The sequence below is a fragment of the Chaetodon auriga genome, chromosome 20, assembly GCF_051107435.1.
Source record: "Chaetodon auriga isolate fChaAug3 chromosome 20, fChaAug3.hap1, whole genome shotgun sequence".
Lineage (NCBI taxonomy): Eukaryota > Metazoa > Chordata > Actinopteri > Chaetodontiformes > Chaetodontidae > Chaetodon > Chaetodon auriga.
Genome location: NC_135093.1, coordinates 13,562,644 through 13,584,170, shown reverse-complemented (window position 1 = coordinate 13,584,170; position 21,527 = coordinate 13,562,644). Strand labels below are relative to the sequence as shown.

At 42.3% G+C, this 21,527-nt stretch overlaps 1 protein-coding gene across 3 annotated transcripts in view; it reads left to right on the top strand.

The window, feature by feature from the left end:
* The window catches only part of baiap2l1a (BAR/IMD domain containing adaptor protein 2 like 1a), a 25,051-nt gene extending 3,524 nt beyond the window's left edge, over positions 1 to 21,527 (top strand). Inside the window, exons 4-14 of one of the 3 annotated variants that reach the window (XM_076759200.1) lie at positions 7,753 to 7,814; positions 8,978 to 9,049; positions 9,247 to 9,381; positions 11,758 to 11,910; positions 12,001 to 12,144; positions 12,736 to 12,850; positions 13,273 to 13,486; positions 16,015 to 16,074; positions 16,167 to 16,323; positions 19,296 to 19,336; positions 19,464 to 21,527. In XM_076759200.1, the coding sequence (XP_076615315.1) occupies positions 7,753 to 7,814; positions 8,978 to 9,049; positions 9,247 to 9,381; positions 11,758 to 11,910; positions 12,001 to 12,144; positions 12,736 to 12,850; positions 13,273 to 13,486; positions 16,015 to 16,074; positions 16,167 to 16,323; positions 19,296 to 19,336; positions 19,464 to 19,536 (1,226 nt within the window). In that variant the 3' untranslated portion in view covers positions 19,537 to 21,527. The remainder of the gene's footprint in view (positions 1 to 7,752; positions 7,815 to 8,977; positions 9,050 to 9,246; positions 9,382 to 11,757; positions 11,911 to 12,000; positions 12,145 to 12,735; positions 12,851 to 13,272; positions 13,487 to 16,014; positions 16,075 to 16,166; positions 16,324 to 19,295; positions 19,337 to 19,463) is intronic. The other 2 variants (XM_076759201.1, XM_076759202.1) reach the window with 2 other exon arrangements.

Genomic DNA, 21,527 nt, shown 5'->3' with positions numbered 1-21,527 from the left:
GGGACTGACATAATGTTATCCTGCCACTTTATTTGTCCACAATCATGAGAATCCACCCCATTATTAAAAAGACTTCCAGTAAAAAGGCACATGAAGTCTCTCACAGCGAGTCAGTGTGAATTCTCTCACACTATGCAGGGAGCATAGTAGCAAACACACTGAACAAACAGACAGACAGAGGAGACTGTCTTCCCACCACTGATCCTCCTCATCCCCTGTTCCTCCATCTGCCTCACCAAACCCACAGCCAGCCTTTTTACTGTCTGTGTGTGGAACATTTACTTGGAACAATATAACTTGACAAAAGACATAAGGCAGAGTTAAACAGCAGTGACTGAACGGATGTTGAGACGGCACAGCTGCCTCCTCTCCTTCTGCATAAATACTTCTACACTGCTTATGGCTTGCTTAAATGACTGTTTAATAATCAAACCCGTCTCTGGTTGGAGGATGCTTGATTTAGGCGTAAGAGTCAAAGAACTGAGCAGTATTTCCTGTAAACTACAGCACTGTCAAGAACACTGTGTTGTTATGACTAGCTCTCAATCTGCAGACACCTGTAAGGAGTTTTTTTTTCTCTTTAGTGATAGGCTGTGTTTTTTTCCTCTGTGAATGGTGTGGTGTAAAGAGCACTTGCGTCACAGTGGTTAGCAGGTATTTGCAGAAAGTTATGGGCAAATACCTGCCACCCAAAGGCAGGTATTACCTTTTACTTCACACCACGCTGCTTCTTTTTTCCAAGCCTACAGTTTGTCCATGTTATGATGGAGGTGAAAGTGTACTCGGAATAATTAAACTACCTCATATTTAACAGCATGCTTTATAGGGAAAACTGTCTCTTTATCAGCCAGTCACTTGCAGAATTTCTGATAAAAGCCAGCCTCTTGCAGGCCTGTAATTTCATCATTTTAGGGGCGAATCTACATGGCCTTTGGTGTTATCAGTTTTTTGACAGCACAAAGGCTAAAAGCCTCAGCAGCAAGGCCATTAAATATAACAATTATCTTAAATACAGGGACAGAATGAATTTAACTTGAGGGTTAAGGATGATTTTATTTTTAAAAGACAATTTATCTGTCAATGGAATAAATAAAAATGCTCTTCACAAAATAATTAATTGATATCAGTAATGTTACAGGCTATGATCCTTGTAAGGCATGCAGCACTTCTTTCTTCCACCTTCTTCAACCTTTTCCTCTCAGAAGTTCACCCAGTCACAGCTTTGAGGCATTGGCACATCAGGATGAGTTCGATTAAGTCTCCTGGTTGGCTGGTGTTAGATTTCTGTCAAGCTATCATCATAAATAGCCTGGTTTTCCAGCAGTTCATACCATGCTCGAAATTGAACCCACCACTGATTGTATGCGCAGAATTTCACTTTACATTGCCCAATAATAATTCAGACTCTTAACAATATACACTGGTGTCTAAAAGAAAGAGGAGAAAATGGCAAAATCAGCTGGTTCAGTGCAGGCAGGGCATGAAGCGCAATGTGGCCTTAGGGCATATCATTTTTTGAGGGGCATGAGGCCAAACTGAGGGGCAACGATGCCATGGCCCCCATAAATTTCCTTGATAGCTCTTGGATGAGATTTTCTCCGGTGTCCTATATCAAATAATCATCTCATTCCAGCTCCTCTATCTGAATTTAATGAGCCACTAACTACTACAATTACTCCAAATATTTGAGAATTTTTAAAGCTTCAGAAATGTATCTCAAATGTATCTCACAAGTTACCTACTGCAGCTTTAAAGCTGACATCGCTTCACATTAGTAAATGGATTTCTTTTTGTTGTCATCGATTTATAATACACTGCTATGTCAGTGCAGCAGGTATCCCACATATCACCCTTTAGATTTAAAAGTCATAGTTTTCAATGGGTGTATAATTAGAAACTTCCTGTGCATCAGTACATAACTGGACTCCACAGGGAGCTGCCATTCCACTCTGAAAAGCAGCGGGTAGTGAGGGACTGAAAATGTTACAGCAGAAAGAATAGCACAATCCCCACCCCTTCCACCTTTTCTCTGCGCTGTTTGTCATGCCTCCGTCGAAATTGTTTTTTGAAATATTGAAGTACAGTCAGCATGAGAAAAATGGTAATGTCAGCCAGAGCGATTTTTTTTTCTCCTCAGAGAATGAAACTCAGAACGGACGGACTGCTGAGTGTTTCCTGCCGATAGCTTCTATGACAGGTTTTGGCTTTTGAGTGGAGCCACTTCTTCTAATGGGAGGTTGATGTTATGCGTAATACGAGTTTGTGACATTTCAAACATCTGGCTGAGCTATTTCATGACACTGTTTTACTCTCCAGACGCACAACACACCATCACCTGTATCATCAACACATGATGGGTAATTTGTCTTTCATTACAGACATCGTCACTACAAGCATCAGGGAACCATAAAAGGTTTCCAAAAGTCAGTGAGGTGCACCTTTCTTCATGTTTCTCCGTGTTATATTTTGTGTCTGAGAACACCTGAAGCAGACTCATCTATCCCGGCTCAAAAAAACAAAATTAGTTTTAGAACTCCTCCTTTGCAAGAGTGGGTAGTTCATTGCCTTTATTTTACAGGGAATGATGAGAAGAGCTGTCTCACCTTTAATAATGCATGTCTCAATGAATGATGCTGTTTATATCTTGACCAATTACAAATGCGACTCCTTGTCGAGAGCTCATTTTCGGTAACCCCTCCGTAGACAAGTTAGAGTAATGATATGCAACTTACCCCTGTCTGTTCAATTTGAAACTGAAGCCGGGAGATGTTAGCTTACCTTAGCATAGCATTAGTCTCTTAGCAAAACTAGAAGTGGGAGGAAACATCTAGCCTGGGTCTGTCCAAAGCTAAAAAAAAAAAAAAAAGCTGTTAACACTTTATATCTTGTTTATTTCATCTGCTCAAAATGAGTCTGTTTTTTAAATCTTTAAAATCCTACAAGTGGCAGTAGCTTGGCCATGTGGCATAAATGTGTCTGGGTATCAGGGTCAGTCACACAGACACAGATTGTTTTTTCCAAAAGAGGCACAGACTGTGAAAAACAAGCAAAACAGAAAAGGATGGAGGTTGTTTTTCAAAGAGGTCACTCATTGTTCGATCAGTTATGACACCTCTTGTCACACTCCAGAGCTCTCTGGTGATCCCAGACCTCGAACACCCTTGTCCTGCATCCACCGTTAAACTAAAGGCTCTCCGGTGCGCTGGGAGTTTCCTGCACGGGACCTCTAAAGAGATCAGAAACTCACTTACCGCATTACGCTGGAGCATCTAAAACCCCGTCACACTTCAGTCCTTTCACAAAAATGCCCCCATGATTCTTTCTGACCCCTCCTTTGCTTGCCCAGCATCTGAAGTCATGTGTCAGCTCTCTAAGATTTCAACCAGCGTTTAGTGGTAATCATTGTCTATAAAACCTTTAGACCAACTTGCTTTTCATTTTTCTTCTCACAAATAAGAAGCATGCATGCAGTTTTTAAGGTTATTTGAGGTTTGCCTTCAGTTTGTAGCATTCTAGATCGAGATTTATTGTGGATGCTCAGGGCTGCAGTTAGTTTTATGTGTTCCCGTGATAAATGATGTTACGTGCTGTGCGTGATGGCAGGGTATCGCTCTGCGTTAAGGAAGCTGTCACAGCTATTGATCGGCAGCAAACACAGCAGACATGCTGAATGGCAGTAGATGCTCGAATCACGAAACAGAGATGAATACAAGAAGTCACTTTTGATCATCATTAGTGTGATGAGCTGATCATCAGTTTTAAAGGTGGCATATTTGATTGGTAATAATGACTGCAGCACATGCATTCATTGTACACAAGTTGTAATTTGTGGTGGTGTTGGCTCACAGAGCAATCTGATGTGACGCACATCACAACACAGGGTCCAAGAAGTTGTTCCAGTAATTTATTGTAGTCTCAGTTGGATTGAAGTAGTTAACGGTTGGATGGTGGTTGGCGGGTGATTTTTTTCTATACACAGGAATAAGAAAATATTACAGATCTGATCATATCAATCAAATAATCTAATGTAATAAAATCCAAAATGATCTGTTAACTTCCAAACAATGTGTCATATAAACCAAATGAAACTTTATAAAGGTGAAAAGTCCATGTTTAACTCATATCGGCTCATTCTTTGCTCCTCATTTGTCACAGGACTGAAGGACAGAGTCATATAATATTGTGGGATCATATGATAATGATCGTTTCCGTCATTTTTAAAGCAAAAATAGTGATAAAATGCCAAATATTTTCTGGTGCCAGCTTTTCAAACATGACATTTTCTGCTTTATTTTTGCAGATTTGCAGATTTTTTGTTAAAGACATTTAAAGACACTTGACGATGTCACCTTGGCCTCTGGGAATGATTGAGCAATCCATTAATTGAAAAAATATTTGGCAGATTAATCTAGAATAGTTAGTAGGTTGCAGCCCCAACTGTCAACTGTAGAAACTAAGCACTGCAGCCTCGCCTTCAGTTTGAATGTTTGAGCTTATGCACTTAAAGCAATCTCACCTCCAGATCCATTAATTAGCCATTCCTGACCTTTTGGTTATATCACATGATCTTCATCAGCAGACAGTTTGCCTGTTGTTTTGCTCATTATAACCTGTGACAGTGGTGGTAAAAATCAGCTGACTGCCATAAGACTCACACAGCTCTCCTGTAATATTAAATTGGATGCTATGCTATAAGTCACGACTAGCTAGCGAGCCAGAAGGCTAAACAGCTGGATTGAAAGATGGCTTGTAACTCTAACTGTTGGCTGTGGTTGCCTGTTCATACAAGTTCTGGAAAAGGAGTGTTGCGTCCCAGGAGATGAAGGATGTGGTTGGTTTGGTTCGACAAGATTAGAATTGGAAAAACCAGAGTGAAGTCAAGTTTTTATGATGATATTCCCGTCAGATGGCAGGGTATGTGTTCAAACCACAATGGATGACGGAACAGTTACTAAGATCTGAATTCTTTTGGAGCAACCTTTGTCACAGTGAACACTGACTCCAGAGGGGTTTAATCACAGTTTCAGCATTGATCACAGTGACATCATTATACTAACAGGAAGGGAGTAGCTCCTCTATGGCAACCTCCAAACAGTGTCTCTCCCCAACTGCACTGGAATGTGTATAATTGAGATACCATTCGATCCTGAGTCACGTAGGAGGTGGCCTCAATTCATGACTTGCACTGCAAGCCTGCGTAGACAAGCCCAGTGATGTATCTCACTGATAAAACATTGCTACAAGATGATGACCAACGACTGCCGCCAAGCGCAGCTCAGATGTTGCTTGCACAATAGAGGAAGGATTATCAGTTAAAGTGGTGAAATATAAGGAGAGCTGGAGAAAAGGTGCTAACAGGTGAGCTGCTGGTGCTTGCCTTGCCGTCGTCATCCCGTCGTTAGCTTCCTTCTAACGCCAAATAGGCATTGGTTGTGTTAGCACAGGGCAATCCCAGCTCATAAATGGTATCACCTGTTGAGAATGTCAAAGGCGTTGCTTAGCGACCTATCAGCAGGCTTGTAAAACAGACATTTCATCCTTGTGTGGCAAAGATATTTATGCAAATAAACTACTAACATAACGTCATGGCAAGTTCAAAAGGGTAAAAAAAAAGGCTTTTTAACCCTTTTCAGCCTTCATTCCAACCTGTGGTCAACAGGACTGTTGGGTAATTAATGTTTTAACCTTCTGGTCTTCAGCCAGGATTAAAGCTCAGATTACCAAGATACATGCTTTGAATAAAAAAGTCAAAGTTTGTTTTATATAATTGTGGGCTACAGCATATTGATCACTATACACTATGATAAAGTTGAGCGTGGGATGAGGAAGTGAAGGAGAGGAGAAGCAAAGTGTTCACAATGGTGAATCATAAGTTGAAGAGTGAATCATGGATGCTGTAGTTTTCCACAGGGATCTTTTATCAACCATGTACCTACGTAGAATCTCATGTGAACATCGCGCTGTTGAAATTGTTGAGGTGAGTGAGATTAGATTATCTGTGCACTTAAAACCCTCAAAAGAGAATAAATCCCCAGAAACAGATAGAGATACGAGATAAGATAAACTGAGAAAAGCCTTTGATGTTGTTATTCTTTCAATGTAATCAACTTGAATAGCAGTCCAGTTCAGCCCGGTAGATGCTTAAAACTTTGCGTCGCCTGGTACTTTATTCACACTTGAGGTGTGCTTTTACTTTTACACCTCAGCTCTTACACCTCATTTCCACGGAGAGAAAACCTTCAAGCGTCACTTCTTCACAACTCTGTCCCGCTCAGCTCCTGTTCCCCCTCTTCTGTTGTTCATGTGACAGATTCATGATCACTGTACAGCCAATGTGTATGTAGCAAATAGGGATAACTTTCTGTAGCATTTACCCTCCCTCACACAGACTTTCGCACCTTGTTAACCCCAAAGGTGAAACCCGCAGGTGTACAGCGGCCTCTTTGAACCCCCTCCCGGCCTTTCTCAGTCTCCCCCTTCCAGCCCAGCACAGTCTGTTGTTGGGGCTGTACAAACAGCCCCTGAGCGCAGCACCACCCCTCCCCATCGAAGCACAAAGGCAGCATTTACCAGTACGTTCTGGTGACCTTCAGAGGGCAATGTTGTTGTAGCTGGACGCTGCCTGCAGGATCACAGAAGTGCAGCTCTGTATCAGCGGGTCATTACGTTTGTTTGCCCTGAGCGGAGGCGTGCAGGGAGGAATGCCAGGTTGTTGGGTTAAATGTGTATAAGTGTCAAGGTGGAGTGTGCTTTTCGCCCTAAAAATCACAAAGTGAACCTGACAATTGTGCTTTCTTAACTGTCATCTGATGGTGTTGAGATTGGTTGTTCACTCTTTCCTCGCAGCGACACCATAACATGTCCAGATATTGTGTCCCACACTGTTTTTTTCAGGTTCCACCAGAACGCTGTGTCCTGTAGTAAACCTTGAGTCTAGATTTCACCCCATTGTGATAGAGGTAGCACTATAAACTGCTTAGCTACGATTGTCCACTTCTGTTTACAGTATTGACTCAGTCCCATTGTCTCGTGTCATATGCTGCTCTATCTACGCTGTAGCCTGCCTGTGAATGGAGACTGTTCTGTGTCTGACCGCACAATGCCAGAACGTTTCATAGAGATTACTTATTGACGGCTGTTCAAATATTGAAAGGAGATAAGTCAGCTGTAAAATATGAGCTGTGAAGATGCGTCCAAGGCTTGATGAAAAACGGGTTACATTTATACAGGAAATTTAGAAAGTGTATCTGAGTCTTGCTGTACACTGATTTTGTATGGTTGGCTTCTGGTTTCCAAATGCTCTGTGTTATCTACCTCCCTTAAAGATTTCCGTTTTGAGAAATTCTCTTATTCGCTTTCTTGCCAAGAAAGAGATGAGGCCTGTATGGTTTATATGATGCTACCACCAGCAGCCAGTTAGCTTAGCTTAGCTTAGCAGAAAGTTTGTAAACAGGAGGAAACCAGTTAGCCTGGCTCTGTCCAAAGGCAGCAAAACCACATGAAAGTGCACTTAAAGCTCACTGATTAACATGTTAGAACTTGTTTGTTTAATCCATCCAGAAAACCAAGTATAAAAACAACACATTGTGGTTGAACAGGGACTGTTTCTTGGCCGGGTGCAGTCACTTCCTGCAGTGCTATCAGTCCTCTTTTTCAGCAAGAAAGTGATTCATAGTATTTAAGTAAGTAAAGTGTCTCTCTTTCTTTGTAATAATCTCTGAAATACTGAACATTGTTCTGGTGTCTTCCTAGGTGTGGTTCTGATGGAGATTGCAGAGGCCCACAAGAAGGTCCATAATGAACTGGAAGAGAATGTGAGTAGCCTTAAAGTATATCTGGTGATATTCTATATTATTCTTACTGTCAGTAAATTCCATAAAAAGACCAAAAACAACTATGAATTGAGAAAACATGTATTGTCTGTAGCCAAAGCCTGATATATCTTATTCCTCCACGCCATCTGCCTCCATTGTTGCCCATAAACACAGACATGAGCCGCACTGTTGCACTGCCAAGAATACTCATCAGCACACCAAATCTGCCAGTGAAAATAGCCTCCGACAAATGCACATTTTACTAATGTTAAAGAGCAGTGTTATAAACCTCTTCAGTCGGAATGAGTGGTCTTGAATGCATGAAAGATTTTGGCACTTTGTGGGAACATAGAACATGGCCAGCCTGGATTTTGAATGGACTTGATGTCTTCTCTCAGTGAAGCTCACAGCTCTTAAGGTTGTTCGTTTCATCTTTGCTCCATTCTGCATTAGAAGAATGAAAGCAGCATAATGAGAGGAGAATATAATGGATCTGAAGGATGAAAAGAGGCACAGAAGTAGAAATATATGTAGAAATAGAATATGCAAAGTGAAAAGTTATCATTAAGCACCCTGTGGCCATTAACTTTCTTATCGTCACCTAATAGACAGAGATTTTTTTCCATTTGCAATATTGTCCTTTCAGTACGTGTAACCTCTGTAACCTCTTGAGCTCATTCTTTTGATTTTACAGAGTTTGAACTGGTTGTAATGAAAGCTGAAAGAAAGTTTGATGAGAGTGGAAAAGCCACAGAGTCATTCCTGACCCCGCTGCCTCTGGCTGAAATGCTTCAGATACCTGCTGGTCACGAGGACTAAATTGAAGCGTCGCTGGTTCAAACAATGGCTGAAACACAGTGCTCAGTCTGATGTAAGAAAAGTTTGAGAAATAAGCACAAGCTGAGTTATCCTGGACTCATTGTAATTACCCTGTGAGAGAGGAAAGATGTAAAACTTTAACCTTAACAGGCTGATAAGCCGACCATGTTGGGTGGAATCTCATCTCTCAGAAACCAATTATCATACATTCCAACGGGTCACTTCACTCTTCGCGTCACATGAGCCGTGTGCCTCGGCTGTACATTGCGTGTAGAACATTGTGTATGCGGGATCGTGTGTGTGTTGCAATGAATTTGAGGTGTGTGCTTTCTCTTGTTCCGCAGTTCAAGAGGTTCCACAGAGAGGTCATCATCGAGCTGGAGAAGAAGACAGAGATGGATGTTAAGTACATGAATGTAAGTGTAATCAGATGTCCCTCTCTCCATCAGTGCAAGCATCCACCGACCTCTGCCTGCTTATTATAACACATTATAACGTATTTCAAAGCGCAAATTTGCCAAAATTAGGATTCTTTATTTCAGCTTCTGTACATGAAAACTGCATTGGTTCCTCCCTTCACTCGTCTCATGCCTCCCCTGTCAAACACCTGTAGGCCACTTTCAAGCGCTACCAGTCAGAGCACAAGCTGAAGCAGGACTCCCTGGAGCGCACACAGACGGACCTGAAGAAGCTCAGGAGGAAAAGCCAGGGAAAGCACTCATCCAAGTACGAGATCAAAGAGAACGAGGTGAGACCGAAACCGAGCCGACCCCGACCTTTTGTCCTTCCCTAAACGCAGTGTGTCATTTCAAACAATGGTGCTGCTGCATGCTTCTGCTCTGATGCCTGTGGAAAGGATATGACAAGTGTACAATTTACGTGACAGTGTGGAGAGATGTGGCCACATACTAGTGCAATGGAGCAGAAGACGGTTTGGAGCATGTGGTTTTCATGTAACACTTTATAGGACTGAAATTCCAGGTTTTGCCTTCCAGCTGTACTTGCCAGGCATGACATCATTGATGAGACATTGATGTGGCTAAATACCTTAGAAAAGCACTTTTTTATATAGAACACCAGAAGACCATCACACCTACAGCTGTTTGTAGATTCTGTGTTTTTACATGCAGCAGACGTATACCTCCACTCACTGCACTCAGCTGCAGACAGAACATTGTGTTTTCATTGAAGGTGTACACACCCAAATTTGCCCAAATGTGTGCATGAATGCTCACATGTGTGCGAGCACACACAGTTTCAGACCATGCTGAGAGCTGGGCTGTATTCCATGGAGCAAGTGGGATTAATCTATACTCTATGGCTACCACAGGGTGTCATCGCTGGAAACCAAAAAGAGGAGTTTGCCAAAAAAAAAAGACAGATGTAAATAGATCGACTTGTATTTCCAGTGTAACTAGATTTATATTATCCAAGTGCATACAGTGCGGGAGACTCACTAAGCATGTGTTGCATGCCAAAATAGGGCTGATAGGGCTGCAACAAGGAGGAAAATCAAATTCTCTGACAAAGAGACTTTGCTTAAAATTGTTTTTGGTGTCGGACGTCTCTGCTCACAGAGGATATGATTCAAACTGTAGATAAGCTCTCCATTCAGAGAGAGCCGGACTCAAGTTTCACATGAACAAATAGCAGTGTGGTCTCATAAAACCTAATCTCTGGCATCTCAGAAAACTTTAAAAATGACAGTCTGATCGAGGTTAGTCACTGCTGACATTGCCCTCAGTGACCCAGGGTGTATTGCTGGAGTGTGTCGTACATTGTGGGATGTTTATGTCCTGCTGTCCACTACCAACGAGCAGGCGGCGATTTGCTTTGTAAATCAGCGTGTGGAGCTGAAGGAGGGACTGCAAAGCGTGAGTAATACCTCCTGTCTGGCTCTCGTTTTAAATTTATCGATCGTTTTCACGGCCTCACTTTGATGATGGATGGTGTGTAAGTAAGCCCGGCTTGTTTCGAGAGGACTTTTGCAAGCCCTTTGCAGGTTGAAAAGAGCTGTTTCTTTTTCCTCTGCTGCGAAAATCAGAATCTGTTTGTCCTCGCATTTGGATTGAAACTTTTGAAAAACACTCACTCAGTAAGTCGTCTTGTCCGGGCGGAGCTTAATAGCCCGAGCCTGGTGCTCGATCTGTGCTGAAACTGGGGCCCCTCTCCAAACGGAAGAGGCCCTTTCCTTATCTGATAGGAATGACACCGGTTTACTACAAGGGAGATAAAGCTAACTGCTTTCTCATAATCGTGTGCAGTGCTGCAAATGATGAGCTCGACCCTGTCTGTCTGCTCTCGCCACCTCTCGCTGAAGAGCCTGTACCATTGTTTGGTGTGAAAATGGGAAATGGAGAGCCTTGATTCAGTGTCTGACAAGCTATCGTAGAGTGAGAGACAGAGAAAATGAGCCCAGACAGCAGAGGAGGGTCTTCGAGACAACCCTTAGAGACAGGCAGCCTTACCGTCACCATGACAACCTGGGGAAAATGGGAGAGATGGGGGGGAGTGGGTGTAGAATAGAGGGATGGCGGGGTGGGTTGAGAAGTCATTTTAAACAGTTTGATATGTCAGGCTCAGCCGACCATCTGCTCTGCTTGACAGGCAGCATCGTTCTCAGCCTCTCTGTGGGGAGGGTGTGTCTTTCAGCACGATAATTTGGTTCCCCGCCGCGCTGAGATCGATCCAGCAGCAGTAGGAGACCCAAATAAACTTGTCACTAATTTCAGAAAGTTTAATTCTGAAGCTCATTAGTGGCTCAATTTGAGCACACAAACATCGTGGCCGCAGAGTTAGAGAAAGAGCCAGTTTCCCTCTCAGGTCAGTGTTAAAGCAGCACGTTCCTCCTGACAGTCATCCTGCAACAATATACTCATGGATGTTTGAGCAACGTGGAATCAGGCAGCTGTGATCTAATTAGTGATGTAGAACAGACTTGACCTCAGGCAGTAGATGACGTATGATTTCATAGTTTGGTGAACTTTGAGATAATTTGTGGAAAATCTTCTCCATACAATATAATCAAGTACAATCTGTCACTCATTTTATGTCTCATCTGAAACCTGATTAGTTATTAATCCCGTACCACGACCTCCTTGCTGTCCTCTGACCCTCTCTGCAGTATTTGGAGACCATCTCGTTGCGCCAGATGGATATGCAGAAGTTCATCGCTGATGGCTGCAGGGAGGCCTTACTGGAGGAGAAGAGACGCTTCTGTTTCCTGGCGGACAAACACTGCATGTTCACCTATCAAATAAGCAACTTCCATGAGAAAGTAAGCACGGGCAGAGAGCTCATCCTGCGCGGACCCCTCCGTTTAAGCATTGTTTAACACCTGCTCTCTTTCTTCCTCTGGCGTCTCCAGGCCAAAGAGATGCTGGCCGTGAAGCTCCCCAGCTGGCAGGAAAAGTGCAGCGACATCACCAAGGTGCCGGACACAGTGATGACCATGATAGAGGGACTGTCCACAACTCCAGAACAATCACCGCTGGTTGAGCGCTACAACAGGGTGAGTGCTAGCTGCTCGTGTCTGGATTCATGCTGATCTCTTTTCAACCATAAACAAAAGTGGAGCCAAAGTGACACGTGCTCTGTGAGATGAGGCTCCATACAGAGTATAGTGAGCTTTAATCACTCATCTTTTACTGTTGCTTTTCATCTTTATCTTTGACACTGATCTTGCTGTCAGATTAAAGCTGTGGATAACAGCTTTTTAAATAGTACATCAGTAGAACAAATCATGTAGAAAAGGCTGGCCCTGGAGTGTTTTATCTTGTTTTGTTGCGTGTAGTTTATCTCGCTAAGGTGCTGATATCTGATGGAGGCTGTTGTGTGTAAAGTGGCTGGTATCATTGTCTGGCTATCAGCCATGGGAAATCCTGCTTGTGCTCTTGTTGTTCCTGTGAAGTCCACTGAACGCCTCCAGGCCATGGCAATTTATCGCTTTGCTGGACGGGGACAATAAGCTTCAATTACAGTAATGAGTGCCTTGATAAGGACATTACCCCGCTCATTCAAACAGACTGCTTGTTATAATATCATTTATTGCCGAGTCATGCTTTGCCACATCTGCTAATCATATTCTTCTTCATCTCCTCAGAACAACGTGGTGCCTCCTCCAGCACCGCCACTAAAGGCACAGACAAGTCCGCTAGCCAACATGTTCAACCCAGAGCTCAGGTCTCCACTCACCTCCTCTTCAGACCACAACTCAGGTACGGAGAACATACCCACAAATGATGTTAATGAGATGCATCGCCCTGTCAGCAACGACATCTTCCTCCTGTGAAAAGCACGGATTCTCTGTCTGCCGCAGAGTTCGATGGGAAAATACACTCTTATATCTGTACAGTAAATATGAAGCTAGCTGCCTGTTAGCTTAGCTTAGCACAAAGATTGGAAACGTTTGGAAACAGCCAGCCTGGCTCTGTCCAAAGGTAACAAACTCTGACCTCCCAGCACCTCTGAAGCTCGCTAATTAACCTGTTGTGTCTCATAAACAACCCCCTGCTGCACCTTCATATTGGATTTTCTAAAATGTCACACTTCTGCTTCGAATAAATTCCCTTTGATTAGACGAATAATCAATATTGTCGCACCACTAATCTCTGTTTTTGTCTTCCCTTGCTGGCCACAGATCAGGGTAGTCTTGGAGAGGTCAGTCTGTCCCGGTCAACATCCCAGTCATCTGGTCTCAACGTGGGCAAGAAGCCCCGAGTCAGGACCATCTTTCCCCACACGGCGGGCAACAACCAAACACTCCTCAGCTTCGACGACGGCGACATCATCACCCTGCTCATCCAAGAGGAGAAAGACGGCTGGCTGTACGGAGAGCTGGAGAAGACACAGCAGTAAGTTTGGAGTTATTGTCACATTCAGTGATGTGTTGATGCCTAAATGACACCCTAATGTTTTTGTTTTTTTTTTGAAATATAAATGTTTTTTGTTTGTTTTAGTGGTTCTTTGCCTCATGGTGAGTCGTAGTTTACTTACCTTTTTAGTCATCTCAGCATTTCTGGTTTTCAAGAATAAATCTGGTGGCTCTGAACTTTTCTTATTATCAACAAATCCCATGAGAAGACCAAAACCCACTATAGAGGAATCCCACTCACCAGTGTGGTCTGTGTAAGCCTGATACTGTGCCACAGAGCTCAACTGTCGGCCAAAACCCATTAAAAACACGTCAGCGAGCCGCACCGTTGCAATGGGTGACATGTTTTTTCATTACCATGAACACACACACACACACACACACACATTCACACACTGTAGTTTATTTTAAGTTGATCCCACATATATCTGCTGTTGTAAACACTATAAATACTTATTTAGCCAGTGAAACAGGACCTTACAAATACGTTACTTCCTCTTGTGTGAGTCAGGTTTGCTAAAGAGTACAGTGGCATGCTGTTTTAGGAAAGTTTTGTAGCCTTTTAAAAAGTTGAAACAACATATTTGTGACTTGTTTTTAAAGATTTATGTCTTCAGTGGGCTTGGTTTGAGAGCAGGGGTGTCGGAAAGTACTGTGAAACAGACCAACTCATTCTTGGTTTTGGTCTTTTCCTTTAATTTGTTGACAATAGCAAAAAAAAGTTATGACTGTTATTTGGATAGAATGCACAGGGATATGAAGCCTTACATACTGTGTCTAAGAACTTGAAACTGGGAACAGAAGAATTTTTTTAGTGAAATCTGTTCCTCAAATACTTGATTTTAATGCATACTAAATACAAAATGTCTCACACCCACAAGAGGAAATGCACTTTCATTCCCAACAAAGAAGCAGCAGCACTGACACATAGGCATTTCTCACATAACTCAGGTTTGCAGTACTAGTTTCTGCTATGTGTGTGTGAATATTTTGCTCCACTAATACGCTGTGCCTTGAAATACAGAGCATGTCAGGTATGTTCAACATGACAGTCATAAAGCTCTCTCTTTATCTCTGTGTGACACACACATGCAGACAATCCAGGTGCGCACACACACACACACAAAGAAGAGACATCTGCTCTTTTATGTTTCCCTCAACAATGAAGCAATTTTTTTCTCCATGTCACCTTTAGACGGCAGAGAGGGAAAAATGTTCCCAGTAAATCAAGTTCCTTCCGGTTTAGTATTCTCCTGTACAAACACACTTCGCACCTGTTAACTTTGCGCGTCTTGTTTGCTCAAATTATCAGGTTGGAAAGTGTTTATGTACAGCAACTCATGTTTGTGTGTGCACTGCAGCTACAAAGTAGCCTCTGAGCTGCCTGTGTAATTACAGTCATCTTCAGCTCCTCGCTACATCAATTAGGAGTCATAATGCAGGCGAGAGGATTACAGAGTGCTTACAGAGCTCGTGTCAAATATTTTTCATTCCCACTTTGGAGCAAATTAACCAAAGCCTTATCTGCTCCCCGTGTGTGTGTGTGCGTGCACGTCATTAAGTGGCCTTTTGAATTGAAGTGGTTTTAATGCAGTCAGCGGCAGTTTGTCAAGAAGAGGACATGTTGGGGTAAATCACGTTCCGTTCTGTTTCTTAGCAACGAATCCAGTGCATTGGTTTGATAAGCCATCTTTTTCTCTAGACGTGACTTGGAGACATCTTGTGAGGCTTAGTGAACAAACTCTGTCTGTCATACTTTATATCCTACGTCTGATATGTGCATCTGATTCATGTGTCTGTAGCAGTTCTTAGCTGTTTTAACACAGAAACCCTCAAAATCAGATCTCCTCGCATTCTTTTCCGTATAAAGGTTAGTCAGTTTTCCCTGCTCTGACTCTATCTATGACTAACTGTAACTGAACATGTTAAATCATTTTAGCGGAACTGATTTTTTAAGAAATTATGTCATCATGGAACTCAGGCATGAAAAATGCTGACATACATCATTTGATCCTCTCAGAGAGATTTATTATTATTTATTATAGCTAAATAGAAAACATGCATTCTGCTGTAAATTGCTGAGGACAGAGATCAGCGACCTGCACAGACCTATTTTTTAATAACTGTCCAAGAATCAACACTTGTTTCCAGTGCTAAGCTAAGCTAACCAGCTGCTGGCATTAGCTTCATATTTACCTCAGGGACGTGAGAGTGGTATCAAGCTTGTAATCTAACCTTGGGCAAGAAAGCAAATACGCTTACTTCCCAAAATGTCATAGTACTCCTTAAAAGAATGGGCCTTATTTCTGTAATGACAGGCCTGTTATGTAATGAAATCATTTGTAGCCAATACTGTGTGTATGTCACGTGCAGCCCAGGAAGATAACAACCAGTGGTAATGGTAATAATCAAATGATCAATAAACAATGAAAAGAGATGTATACGACTGTTCATAGAAAATTGTTTTGTGATGTTTTTTATATTGTGGTCATTTGTCTCCCACATTAGGCGAGGCTGGTTTCCGTCATCTTACTGCAGGCCTTATACTGAGCCGCTGTTATCAAACAGGTAAGAAAACATTACGGCATTCTGGGAAGAGAATGGGTGATTCGTTTTCCAGCCGATGTATGATCGCTGAACCTTTATGTCATATGTCACAGCAGCAATCTGAGCACTCCGGTGCGTAGGCTGAGCGTGGTCAGTCTGCCCGAGCAGGAGGAGGAGGAGGAGGAGCCGGTGTTGCTGCCACCGCCGGACTACAGCGACGATGCCTCGTCTGACCCGGCGGTCCCCTCAACGCCCTCGCTGCTGAACATGGTCAGTACCAGCACCTGACTGAATATGTACTAACCACATGCTGTCTGATGTATTTATGAAATCAGTGCTTTTTTTCAATTTGAAAAATTGAGGCCTAAATACTCAAGTGGGGTTAGAGTAGGAGATAATGTGCCATCCCCATTCACTGTGGCACTGTAGAGGACTAAAATCAGCTCATCCACCTGCTGAGAAAGAGCTGAAGTGGAATTAAATCAAAAGTCTCTTTAGCAGCATAACCTTTTATGCTTTGAGTTCTTTGGTTTGATGGTTTGGCTTGATGTAAAGCATCATTGAATGGTGGAAATAGGATCAGTGTGCTCTGTACACTTTAATGATGTTACATTGAAGGTATTCTAGGTTTTAAATTTCCTTGTTAACAGCAAAAACTGCTTTACTGACTACTCTTTTAACCTGGCTTAGCTTGGCTTTACTGTCCGGGGCTTTGGCCAAGTAACATACTGACATTTAAACAAACACTATTTCAGTAGTGTTGTGGCTAAAAGAAGCTCTTCTGTGGATGTGATTGGCTCTTTGAGCTGACGATGCTAGTTTCTTTAATAAGGTGGAAGCTCTCGGCAGAGACAAAGGAGCGACATTTTCCAAAATTAAAGTTGGTTAATGATAGGGTTGGGGTTAGCTAATGCTATGCTAACAGAACGTTGGCTAATGATGCATAATTAATCCACTGGCATTTTGCAAAATGGAGCAACATTAGCCTACCTTTGTGTCTGACTGCATGCTGCAACATTGGGTAAAGTAACATCTGCCAGCAGAGATGCAGTGCATCATGAAAGATGAGATTTTGAAGGTAGCTCTTCATCTTTACATCAGAGATTAGTTTGTGGCCAGCGTCTGACCTGACCCAATCCAGCTAGGTAAACAGCACACCCATTTCTCCTCACAGCTATTGTTGATTTGCCTTTAGGCCAGGCACTTATGCTCTATTTGCATAGCTAACAGTAGAGAACTGCGGTTGCGTTAGACGGCTGCCATGTTTGAATGTCTGTGAAGTAGGCCGTCACATGTTTTAAAATATGTCATTATAGCATATCTTTATTGCTTTAAGTCATCACAAACCCTGTGTCCAAACCACAAAATGCCGTCAAACTTTCAGGCTAATCATGACTTATCAAAATGTCCTCAATGCATAGTCATCGTCTCCACGCCCTTGAAGCAAAGCACTGCCAGAAACACACCTGTGTCTCAAACCCGTTTCAGGAAGTATGCTGTGTTTATCCAGACCTTTATTTCCCAGAAGGACGTGTGAGCCTTAAGGATTTTATGTGACCATTGCACAGGAGCCTTTTTGAAATATTGCCACAGATTTAAGTAACGTATCAAGAGGAAAAGCGTATAACAGACCAGAGAGTTGTTGGCTTTAAATATATTCAAAGACATCTGAAAAATGCTCCCAGGCAGGTTTTGCCAGGTTTTCTTCAGGAACAGAGAGATTGGAGGAGGAGAGACATAAAGGACAAGAGGCTGCCGACACAATTTAATTTGGTGCCTGCACTATGTCAGCTGACCGAGAATGAAGTAGTAGCTGTCCAGCCAGCAGACAGGCCCAGGCACACTTCTTCCTCTCTCATCATCTCTGCTCTGTCTGCACTCAGTGTCCTCTGTATCTGCTGCCTCAGGCATTTACCATGAAGTGAACCACAGAGAGGGATATACCTTCCCATAAGGAGGAATCCCAGCCCTTTTCCCTTTTGTCTTTTTCTCATCTTAATCCTTGTATTTATGTAATTAAAACAATTTTTTAAAACCATGTTGTGAAAGGACGAAAAGTTGACACTTCTAAGAAGTCCTTGTCCTCCCTCTGACAGTTTGCTCACATGGCAGAGGGCTGACTGTGCTCTTTAGGTTTGTTATTGTGACTGTAGGCCGAAGGTGGATCTTGTTTTAGGGGTTAAGTTCCCTGAGTTGAGTTTGCCAGGCAGCATTCAAATCCTCTCTCCTGTAGAGGCGATCCTAAATTGAGGTGTGTCAGTTTCAGTGATCAGCTCAAGTACTGTAGTTTCGTTGCTAGTCTGGAATCAACTGTTTGTACTGAATAGTTTTTCAGGTTTACACCGTTTAATGGTACTGATAATTATGTTAATTTAACTTTATGGTTTTTAATTACTGATTACATCATTTTCGCAGTTTTAGTTGACACCATCATCCCCAAGCGAGTGTACAAAAGCTCATATTGAAACGTTGTGTTGTGAGAGCAGCGCACAACTTCAGACGAGGCGCCTCCTGACAGGCTGAGTTCAGGGAATAAAAGTCTCCCGGAGTGGCAGCATGCTCAGTGACTTCTGGATGTTGTCTGCTCTCTATTGGAAAAGCAGGGTAATGCATGTTTTTGTGCAATGAGTAATTAGGAAGATTTGCATCTGAAAAGTGAAAAGTCAGTGGAGGTTATTCTAAAAAGCTACCTCATTTTATCAGCATGGCGTGTTCTTATCTGATCTAAAATGAAAACAACATCCTAACCTATGAGCTCATGGGTTGAGTTCCTCCAACATATTTATTACCTGCTCGAGCATCCCTATAAACGTTCTTCACAGGATTTTATAAACAAACGCTGCAGTCGCCCTCAGGCCTGTAGCTCAGGTATTTATGTTCCCCAGCCATCTCCATGCTCACTTGGCTCTGTGGAGGCGATAAGATTACCGTCATCCTCAGGTGAGAGAAAAAGAAAAAGAAGAGTGTGACTCTCACCAGCCTTTCTAGATTGTCTAGATTCCAGACTCGCTGAAGACTGAGGTTGTAGCTTACGCATGTGTCAAGGCCCCACTGTGCTGGTTAGTGAGGAGGAATTGGGGACGACGGTTGATGAGAAGTCTTATCAAACCAGTCTGGCAACACTGACTTTCTTCACAGCTGGAGGGAGGGTGTGGATTGGTGGTGACTGTTGCGGTGTGTGTTAAATGTCTCTTTGTCCACTGGATCTTTAAGGGTCTTTTCCTCTGTGTTTTTGACAACAGGTTTCTTTAGTCAATGGGACTGCAAAGGCTCCCTTTCTAGGGTGAGTGACCTAACACAACTAACAAAAACTCTCAGATGTTGTTTCAGTAATCAAGGGTTGGTTGATGATCTGAGTTGAAAGGCGTTATACCAGCATTGTGATTATATTCCCCTTTTTCTTCCCGCAGAGGAGGGAATCCATTTGCCACGGTCAAGCTGAGACCAACTGTCACGAATGACAGATCAGCGCCAGTCATCTAATGTAAAGGAGGAGGATTTTCACCGCTGTCTTGCCTTCAGGGGAATCATGCAACATGTGACCCCTGCAACACACTGAATATTACCCCAACCTGACATCTCACCAGCCTGCATGCTAGTCTGTCTCAGTACCAGTCTGCTCTACTAAAGGGATCCATTGTTTCTTGGCACAAGTGTGTTTTACTGTGCCAGTGTGTGTTTTTCATTAGCCACAACAGGGAAACATTGCATAATCAACAGAAGCAGGAATTCTGCAAAGTTTTGCTGTACAAAGAAAATAGTTTATGTTAAAGTAGGTGTTAAAGTGATGTCACCCCAAAATGAAAAATTAGGCTTTGTCTAATCACTGAAAGTTGTAATCAAATTGACAAATATGTTGCATTTCCTGCAGCTGCTTCACAATAAAAGCCACCAAGTGTTTCAGCAGCTGAACACTTTAATGTGAAGCAGTGGCTTAGACCAGATAACACATAACACAGATAACACAGCTCTAATTCAGCAGTGAGGCTGAGATCAATGAGATAAAATCGCAGTGGATTACATGCATACATCAGTTCTTGTGAATCCCTTGTGCACAGGAAGACAATTGGAACCCAGTGTAGGCGTGGCGGACTCCGCCACTACTGATGCAAACTGCTACAGTTAATTGAGAGGTAAATACTGAATGTAAATACACTGAATGGTTATTGGCTGTTATGCGGACCATAACTACTATGTAGCAAAAATAATCCTGTAAGTGAACAAACCTTAAATACTGGTAAATTTATTTTTAAATAAAATCTCATTTCAGCTTTCTTCCAAAGTACTGAAAGGAAGCAAAAATACCAAAATCACCACATTTTTCAACTTACCAGTTTCACCAAACTTTCTTTGTACTTTTTTTGCAAAAATTGCGAAAAAGAAAAAAGGATGACCCACCTTTTCAGTCACTGGTTACTAAACACTCGTATTACAGTGTACAATGATTTTGAGGAAACTTAAGGGACATTTTATGCTTGCATGTTCTGTATTTGAAGATGAGGCTGAGATAAAGCTGTTGGGGCTCATTGTGTGTCTGATGGTCCCACAAATACATGTGGAGCTTCTGCTGACATGCTAAGGAGATAAAACCTGAATGTTCATTTTGGGGTGCGCTGTCCCTTTAAGACAGTGTAATAAGGTCTTTTCAGGCTTGTTTGTGCTGCAGTCAGTGCAGTGTATGAATACAGAATGAAGAGATCCACATTTAATCAATAGTGGCCTGATGTTGATGGGAAAAGACCAGTACCCAGGCTGTCTTCCTGACTTGCTAAAAATATATATTGTTATTTCTATTTTTATTATTAATTATTTTCGTCTTTCTCTCTTTCTTTCTTTTTTTTCTTTTTTTTTTTACTAGGAATTGTGCTCTACAAAGTTGTGAGAATGAAGGGAGAGTGATGAGTTGGGAAAAAAGAGTTTGTCACTTGAGTGAAGGCAATGAACAGTATGTCGCTGTTTAAAATGAGAAGGCTATTTATATACAGTGAGTTTGTATGAGATATTTAAATAAAATGTGTATACAGAGTTCCTTTCTGTGAAGGTGCACCTTTGACTATGACAGCCACTGTGCTCATGATCCCACAGAGATTTTGATTTGACTGCTATTATGCATTTTAAATGGCCAAAATAACCTTTTGATGAAGGGATTATTTTTCACTCCTCATGGTCTCACTGTTGCTTAATGTAGATTCCGTGTGCAATGCACAGTTTATGCAAAATGAAAATGCACCATCACTGGTAGACATTTGAGTTGCATAAATAAAGTGGGTCGCTGTTTGAAATCGACAAAGTGTTAGCTGTTTTGTGAGGAAGTGTATGAACTGATTGACGATACCGTTTATTGATCTCACAGACCCACTGATGTTAAGTGTGTGAGCAAACCCATCATTCTTATTTCCTCATGCTTTCTTCAGAGTACCTTGCCACTGTGTTGACCCATGTAGTCTTTTTTTCTCAATAAAACAAGGTAAAGT